The sequence below is a fragment of the Rhinoderma darwinii genome, unplaced genomic scaffold (genome assembly GCF_050947455.1).
Source record: "Rhinoderma darwinii isolate aRhiDar2 unplaced genomic scaffold, aRhiDar2.hap1 Scaffold_721, whole genome shotgun sequence".
NCBI classification, from domain to species: domain Eukaryota; kingdom Metazoa; phylum Chordata; class Amphibia; order Anura; family Rhinodermatidae; genus Rhinoderma; species Rhinoderma darwinii.
This window is the reverse complement of record NW_027464282.1, coordinates 124,916-134,537: the sequence shown is the minus strand read 5'-3', so window position 1 is coordinate 134,537 and position 9,622 is coordinate 124,916. Positions and strand designations below refer to the sequence as shown.

The 9,622-nt window shown below is 46.2% G+C and overlaps 1 protein-coding gene across 1 annotated transcript in view; it reads left to right on the top strand.

The window, feature by feature from the left end:
- The first annotated feature begins 728 nt into the window (after positions 1-728).
- LOC142729569 (actin-like protein 6B) overlaps positions 729-9,622 on the top strand; it is a 41,100-nt gene continuing 32,206 nt past the window's right edge. Inside the window, exons 1-3 of the mRNA XM_075849254.1 lie at positions 729-821; positions 5,318-5,394; positions 5,682-5,844. Coding sequence (XP_075705369.1) covers positions 797-821; positions 5,318-5,394; positions 5,682-5,844 — 265 coding nt within the window. The 5' untranslated portion in view covers positions 729-796. The remainder of the gene's footprint in view (positions 822-5,317; positions 5,395-5,681; positions 5,845-9,622) is intronic.

Genomic DNA, 9,622 nt, shown 5'->3' with positions numbered 1-9,622 from the left:
CCCGGCCCATTACTCCATCTAATCATTATACGGACGCCGCTGCTCTCTGCACTCATTACACCGCTTATCTGTCTCTACTAAAACTATATGTATAACTCTCCTAGTGATCAAGCTGTCCACCATGCTGCACCTTCCTACACTTCTCACTTCCATTTACCAATCAACTCGTCCTCTTTGTTGACCTATGACTTTGATCCTCCCTCATTAACTCTTTGTTTCAGGTCATTAGTCGGTAAAACACATTACTGCAGTGACGCCGATTGCCTTTACGCCGAACTTGGTACAATGATCTCATGTAGGTAAAACGAATCGCCCCCTGTATTATAGGAGCTCTGCTAAGTAGAGAGGGGACAGGGGTCAAAGGGTGGGGAAAGTGACCCCGTAACTAGTTCTGTAAATGACTGACCCTCGCTGCTGGACGAGGGAAATAGAGCATTGACCATGAGGAATATTGTAGATCCGTTCACTGATTGCAAGCAGTCATATTGTAATACAGAGCGGGTGATTGAGTGCTATATGTAAGCAGTCGTGTAATTCATAGGCTTTGTAGAAATTGTACGGTGCCCCTTTAAGAGCCCCCCCATCTCTGAATTCTTTAATGTCAGCCGACACTCTAGTTTCTTAAAGATCCTATAAGTGATGTTCCTGTAGACCAATGAGGAGGCAGATCTGCGTCAGGCCCTTCTCTCATTGGAGCATCCCCAGAGCTGGCAGCAGGAGGCGGGCTCCCACTTAAAGGGACAGGAGGTTGTGATCAGACCTGCACAGACATTGTGTCCCCAGGTGTCCAGACAGGATGAGTGGAGGAGTGTATGGGGGAGGTAAATGCTGCACTGCATCCTCTGTTATCTGCCCACTGCATGCTGGGAGCCCATCCTGTCTGCATGAGCTATGCCACCGTTAACCCCTAGATACCCATCTGCCAGCTCTACCTTATTGTATGCTGTCCCCCCGAAGAGCATCCCATGACACCTACTCTGCCATCTTACTGTGCCCACGACACCCTCCCCTTACCTTACATCCTACTCCACCTGTACGTACTACATCCTACTCTATACCTGTACGCACTACATCCTACTCTACCTGTACGCACTACATCCTAAGCTACCTGTATTCACTTCATTCTACTCTACCTGTACTCACTTCATCCTGCTCTACCTGTATTCACACTATGCTAGTCTACCTGTACGCACTACATCCTACTCAACCTGTATTCAATACATCCTAGTCTACCCCTTATCACTGCATTCCACTCTACCTGTACTGACTATATGCTATGCCACCCCTTATCACTACTCTACCTGTATTCACTATATGCTACTCTACCTGTACTCACTTCATCCTACTCTACCTGTAGTCACTATATGCTAGTCTACCTGTACTCACTTCATCCTACTCTACCTGTATTCACTAGTCTACCTGTATTCACTTCATCCTACTCTACCTGTACTCACTATATGCTACTCTACCTGTACTCACTACATTCTACTCTACCTGTACTCACTACATTCTACTCTACCTATATTCACTACATTGTACTCTACCTGTACTCACTACATTGTACTCTACCTGTATTCACTTCATCCTACTCTACCTGTACTCGCTATATGCTACTCTACCTGTACTCACTACATTCTACTCTACCTGTATTCACTATATCCTACTCTACCTGTACTCACTTCATCCTACTCTACCTGTACTCACTATATGCTAGTCTACCTGTGCTCACTTCATCCTACTCTACCTGTATTCATTATATGCTAGTCTACCTGTGCTCACTACATTCTACTCTACCTGTATTCACTATATGCTAGTCTACCTGTACTCACTTCATCCTACTCTACCTGTAGTCACTATATGCTAGTCTACCTGTACTCACTACATTCTACTCTACCTGTACTCACTACATTCTACTCTACCTGTACTCGCTATATGCTACTCTACCTGTACTCACTACATTCTACTCTACCTGTATTCATTATATGCTAGTCTACCTGTGCTCACTACATTCTACTCTACCTGTATTCACTATATGCTAGTCTACCTGTACTCACTTCATCCTACTCTACCTGTAGTCACTATATGCTAGTCTACCTGTGCTCACTTTATCCTACTCTACCTGTATTAACTATATGCTACTCTACCTGTAGTCACTTTATCCTACTCTACCTGTATTCACACTATATGCTAGTCTACCTGTGCACAATACATTCTACTCTACCTGTAGTCACTACATCCTACTCTACCTATATTAACTATATGCTACTCTACCTGTAGTCACTTTATCCTACTCTACCTGTATTCACACTATATGCTAGTCTACCTGTGCTCAATACATTCTACTCTACCTGTAGTCACTATATGCTAGTCTACCTGTACTCACTTCATCCTACTCTACCTGTAGTCACTATATGCTAGTCTACCTGTGCTCAATACATTCTACTCTACCTGTAGTCACTATATGCTAATCTACCTGTGCTCAATACATTCTACTCTACCTGTAGTCACTATATGCTAATCTACCTGTGCTCACTACATTCTACTCTACCTGTAGTCACTATATGCTAGTCTACCTCTACTCACTACATTCTACTCTACCTGTAGTCACTATATGCTGGTCTACCTGTACTCGCTTTATCCTACTCTACCTGTATTCATTATATGCTAGTCTACCTGTGCTCACTTCATCCTACTCTAACTGTATTCACTACATCCTACTCTACCTGTCCTCACTGCATCCTACTCTAACTGTAGCACCATTATTCTCTACAATCCCTCCTCCCTGCATTTGATACATCCTGTTTCTTCTTTATTTTACTCCAGTCACATCCAAAGCTTTCAATCATACTTGTACTAATACATCACATCTTATACTCTGGTCACATCCAGAGCTGCAGTCACAATTCTGCTGTTTCATCATGTTTTATATTCCACTCCGAGAGCTCCTGGGTTAGTTCAGACCATCTTCTGCACTGGAAAGATTTCATTGCTCCTCCTTGTGTCCCGTATTTTTAGGTCCATATTATATCTTTATAAGGGCGGAGCTCTGAATTCCCTGCTTCTCTTTACATAGACATAGTCACATGATAACATCCTGCTGCCTGCAGTTACCACTAGGAGGAGCTCACTACATACAGATATATACAATTCCCATAGAGTTACATGATAACATCCTGCTGCCTGCAGTTACCACTAGGGGGAGCTCACTACATACAGATATATACATCTACCATAGAGTTACATGATAACATTCTGCTGCCTGCAGTCTCCTCTAGAGGAACTCACTAAATACAGATATATACATCTCCCATAGAGTTACATGATAACATTCTGCTGCCTGCAGCCACCACTAGGGGAGCTCACTACATACAGATATATACAGCTCCCATAGAGTTACATGATAACATTCTGCTGCCTGCAGCCACCACTAGGAGGAGCTCACTACATACAGATATATACAGCTCCCATAGAGTTACATGATAACATTCTGCTGCCTGCAGCCACCACTAGGGGGAGCTCACTACATTCAGATATATACAACTCCCACAGAGTCACATGATAACATTCTGCTGCCTGCAGCCACCACTAGGGGGAGCTCACTACATACAGATATATACATCTCCCACAGAGTTATATGATAACATTCTGCTGCCTGCAGTCACCACTAGGGGGAGCTCACTACATACAAATATATACAGCTCCCATAGAGTAACATGATAACATTATGCTGCCTGCAGCCAACACTAGGGGGAGCTCACTACATACAGATATATACAGCCCCCATAGAGTTACATGATAACATCCTGCGGCCTGCAGCCACCACTAGGGGGAGCTCACTACATACAGATATATACAGCTCCGATAGAGCTACATGATAACATTCTGCTGCCTGCAACCACCACTAGAGGGAGCTCATTACATTCAGATATATACAACTCCCATAGAGTCACATGATAACATTCTGCTGCCTGCAGCCACCACTAGGGGGAGCTCACTACATACAGATATATACAGCTCCCATAGAGTTACATGATAACATTCTGCTGCCTGCAGTCACCACTAGGGGGAGCTCACTACATACAGATATATACAGCCCCCATAGAGTTACATGATAACATTCTGCTATCTGCAGTCACCACTAGGGGAGCTCACTACATACAGATATATACAGCTCCCATAGAGTTACATGATAACATTCTGCTGCCTGCAGCCACCACTAGGGGGAGCTCACTACATACAGATATATACAGCTCCCATAGAGTTACATGATAACATTCTGCTGCCTGCAGCCACCACTAGGGGGACCTCACTACATACAGATATATACAGCTCCCATAGAGTTACATGATAACATTCTGCTGCCTGCAGCCACCACTAGGGGGAGCTCACTACATACAGATATATACAGCTCCCATAGAGTTACATGATAACATTCTGCTGCCTGCAGCCACCACTAGGGGGACCTCACTACATACAGATATATACAGCTTCCATAGGGTTACATGATAACATTCTGCTGCCTGCAGTCACCACTAGGGGAGCTCACTACATACAGATATATACAGCTTCCATAGGGTTACATGATACAATTCTGCTACCTGCAGCCACCGCTAGGGGGAGCTCACTATATACAGATATATACATCTCCCATAGAGTTACATGATAACAATCTGCTGCCTGCAGTCACCACTCGGGGGAGCACACTACATACAGATATATACAACTCCCATAGATTTACGTGATAACATTCTGCTGCCTGCAGCCACCACTAGGAGGAGCTCACTACATACAGATATATACAGCTCCCATAGAGTTACATAATAACATTCTGCTACCTGCAGCCACCACTAGGGGGAGCTCACTACATACAGATATATACATCTCCCATAGAGTTACATGATAACATTCTGCTGCTTGCAGCCACCACTAGAGGGAGCTCAATATATACAGATATATACAGCTAATATTAAATACACAGTACAACCAACCCCCCCTAGGCGTGGTCAGTGGACTTGGATCATATACAGCTCTGGAGGCAGAAATAGAGTGGGGACTGGTAATTACCCCCACCCACCATTGACATCTGAGTTGCCTCTCACTTATCCCCCTTATCTCTGCTTTGACCCACATCATTAGGGCTTTAGCGGCAGCTGCCTGGCACTGGTTGCTAGAGTCCAGAATGTAAGTGACGGTCGTGTAGGGAGGACGAGGAATGACGACGTCCTGATCCTCCTCCATTATAACCATATATCGGATGTGATGCCTCCTGGAGGTCCCCCGCAGTCTCTATATCTCTTCTTCTATTTCTTTCTCCTAGATGAGGTCGGGGCGCTGGTATTCGATATCGGATCCTACTCCGTACGAGCCGGTTACGCCGGTGAGGACTGCCCCAAGGTATCTGCCTCATCAATAAGCTCTTGGTGTCCACGGATTTCACCGGGGGGTTCTCTATGGTCAACGAATCGGGTGGTGGGACCAACAAATAACGTCTTCTATTAGCTAGACCCCCAATGCGGGTGTAGGACACGGACTGGGGGATGGCAGAACGCCCCATTAATGATGATCAGGAGATGTTACCCCCTCAGGTCCATCTAATGCCCCTGTGTAGACTCCCTGTCCCCCTATTATTATCCCGTCATCCCTTTTTGGTTCTCACTATGTTTTTGTCTCTTCCCGCTCAGGCCGACTTCCCGACCACGCTGGGGGTCTTCTCCACTGATGAAACTCTGTCCTCGGACCTGGAGAAGGACCGCAAGCTGAGCAGGGTGTATTACATAGACACTACGTGTCTTCATGTCCCGCGGCCGCTTACCGAGGTCATGTCACCGCTGAAGAACGGCATGAGTGAGACCGATGCCCCAAAACTCAACCAAGCCATGTGTGTTGTCTGCCAGCTCTCCGCTCATCATGTCCCATCCTGTGCTTTCCAGCTGTTCCTGGCCGTGCTGCAATCATTACCCATAATCCTTCATTGCCATGGGTGAGGGCATCTGTTGTGTGTGTGGCGGAGGGTGCGGACAAAATGCCCTTCTTTCTCTCAGTAACTATAGATGCCATAAAACTGGTGTGGCCCAAGCACCGCGGTGACGTGCATCATGGGAAATGTGAGATACTTGAGCTGGGCTCTTACCATAGAAATGCACTGAGACTGATGAGCCAGGTGAATGTGACCAGTGTAAGACAATGGTGCCCCATAGAGGGCAATAGGAATAGCGCAATATTAGCTTAATACACAGAGAAGTGGATATTACACGATGTGCAGCTCCACGCGTTCTGAGGCTGCGGTCAGATGCTGGGAGTTGCAATTTTGCAGCATCTGGAGAGCCAAAAGTCGGGGACCGCAAATGTAGGCAGCGTTTTTATCATTTTCTTCTTCAGTGCGCCCTCTAGTGGTGGATGATGGTAGCTGCAGATATCAGGGCATTTATTCTTTAGTGCGCCCTCTAGTGGTGGATGATGGTAGGTGCAGATATCATAGCAGTCATGCTTCAGTGCGCCCTCTAGTGGTGGATGATTGTAGCTGCAAATATCAGAGCAGTCATTCTTCAGTGCGCCCTCTAGTGGTGGATGATGGTAGCTGCAGATATCAGAGCAGTCATTCTTCAGTGCGCCCTCTAGTGGTGGATGATGGTAGCTGCAGATATCAAAACGGTCATTCTTCAGTACAACCTCTAGTGGTGGGTGATGGTAGCTGCAGATATCAGAGTGGTTATTCTTCAGTGCACCCCCTAGTGGTGGTTGATGGTAGCTGCAGATAACAGAGCAGTCATTCTTCAGTGTACCCCCTAGTGGTAGGTGATGGTAGCTGCAGATATCAGAGCATTCATTCTTCAGTGCGCCCTCTAGTGGTGGATGATGGTAGCTGCAGATATCAAAACCGTCATTCTTCAGTGCACCCTCTAGTGGTGGGTGATGGTAGCTGCAGATATCAGAGTGGTTATTCTTCAGTGCACCCTCTAGTGGTGAGTGATGGTAGCTGCAGGTATCAGAGCAGTCATTCTTCAGTGCACGCTCTAGTGGTGGATAATAGTAGCTGCAGGTATCAGAGCAGTCATTCTTCAGTGCGCCCTCTAGTGGTGAGTGATGGTAGCTGCAGATATTAGCAGTCATTCTTCAGTGCTCTCTCTAGTGGTGAATACCTGTAGCTGCAGATGATGGTAGCTGCAGATATCAGGGCATTTATTCTTTAGTGCGCCCTCTAGTGGTGGATGATGGTAGCTGCAGATATCAAAACGGTCATTCTTCAGTACAACCTCTAGTGGTGGGTGATGGTAGCTGCAGATATCAGAGTGGTTATTCTTCAGTGCACCCCCTAGTGGTGGTTGATGGTAGCTGCAGATAACAGAGCAGTCATTCTTCAGTGCACCCTCTAGTGGTGGGTGATGGTAGCTGCAGGTATCAGAGCAGTCATTCTTCAGTGCACGCTCTAGTGGTCGATGATGGCAGCAGCAGATATCAGAGTAGTCATTCTTCAGTGCGCCCTCTAGTGGTAGATGATGGTAGGTGCAGATATTGGAGTGGTCATTCTTCAGTCCGCACTCTAGTGGTGGGTGATGGTAGCTGCAGATATCAGAGCAGTCATTCTTCAGTGCACCCTCTAGTGGTGGATAATAGTAGCTGCAGATATAAGAGCAGTCATTCTTCAGTGCACCCTCTAGTGGTGGATGGTGGTAGCTGCAGATATTAGCAGTCATTCTTCAGTGCGCCCTCTAGTGGTGGGTGATGGTAGCTGCAGATATCAGAGCGGTAATTTTTCAGTGCACCCTCAAGTGGTGGATGTGTGTAGCTGCAGAAATCAGAGCAGTCATTCTTCAGTGCGCCCTCTAGTGGTGGATAATTGTAGCTGCAGATATCAGAGCAGTCATTCTTTAGTGCACCCTCTAGTGGTTGATGATTGTTCCTGCAGATATCAGAGCAGTGATTAATTAGTGCACCCTCTAGTGGTGGATGATGGTAGCTGCAGATATCAGAGCAGTCATTCTTCAGTGCGCCCTCTAGTTTAGAATGATGGTAGCTGCTGTTATCAGAGCAGTCATTCTTCAGTGTGCCCTCTAGTGGTGGATAATTGTAGATGCATATAACAGAGCAGACGTTCTTCAGTGCGCCCTCTAGTGGTGGATGATGGTAACTGCAGATATCAGAGCAATCATACTTTAGTGCACCCTCTAGTGGTGGATGATGGTAGCTACAGATATCAGAGAGGTCATTCTTCAGTGCACCCTCTAGTGATGGATAATAGTAGCTGCAGATATAAGAGCAGTCATTCTTCAGTGCACGCTCTAGTGGTGGATGATTGTAGCTGCAGATATCAGAGCAGTCATTCTTCAGTGCGCCCTCTAGTGGTGAGTGATGGTAGCTGCAGATATTAGCAGTAATTCTTCAGTGCTCCCTCTAGTGGTTAATACCTGTAGCTGCAGATATCAGAGCAGTCATTCTTCAGTGTGCCCTCTAGTGGTGGGTGATGGTATCTGTAGATATCAGAGCGGTCATTTTTCAGTGCACCCTCCAGTGGTGGATGAGTGTAGCTGCAAATATCAGAGCAGTCATTCTTCAGTGCGCCCTCTACTGGTGGATGATTGTAGCTGCAAATATCAGAGCAGTCATTCTTCAGTGCGCCCTCTAGTGGTGGATGATGGTAGCTGCAGATATCAAAATGGTCATTCTTCAGTTAAATTTCTAGTTGTGGCTGATGGTAGCTGCAGATATAAGAGCAGTCATTATTTAGTGCACCCTCTAGTGGTGGATGATGCTAGCTGCTGTTATCAGAGCAGTCATTCTTCAGTGGCGCCGTCTAGTGGTGGATGATGGTAGCTGCAGATAACAGAGCAGACGTTCTTCAGTGCGCCCTCAAGTGGTGGATGATGGTAACTGCAGATATCAGAGCAATCATACTTTAGTGCACCCTCTAGTGGTGGATGATGGTAGCTACAGATATCAGAGAGGTCATTCTTCAGTGCACCCTCTAGTGATGGATAATAGTAGCTGCAGATATAAGAGCAGTCATTCTTCAGTGCACGCTCTAGTGGTCGATGATTGTAGCTGCAGATATCAGAGCAGTCATTCTTCAGTGCGCCCTCTAGTGGTGAGTGATGGTAGCTGCAGATATTAGCAGTCATTCTTCAGTGCTCCCTCTAGTGGTAAATGCCTGTAGTTGCAGATATCAGAGCAGTCATTCTTCAGTGTGCCCTTTAGTGGTGGGTGATGGTATCTGTAGATATCAGAGCGGTTATTTTTCAGTGCACCCTCCAGTGGTGGATGATTGTAGCTGCAGATATCAGAGCAGTGATTAATTAGTGCACCCTCTAGTGGTGGATGATGGTAGCTGCAGATATCAGAGCAGTCATTCTTCAGTGCGCCCTCTCGTGTAGAATGATGGTAGCTGCTGTTATCAGAGCAGTCATTCTTCAGTGTGCCCTCTAGTGGTGGATAATTGTAGCTGCAGATATCAGAGCAGTCATTCTTAAGTGCGCCCTCTAGTGGTGGGTGATGGTAGCTGCAGATATCATAGTGGTCATTCTTCAGTATGTCCTCTAGTGGTGGGTTATGGCAGTTGCATATATCAGAGAAGTCATTCTTTAGAGCACCCTCTAGTGGTAGATGATTGGAGCTGCAGATATCCGAG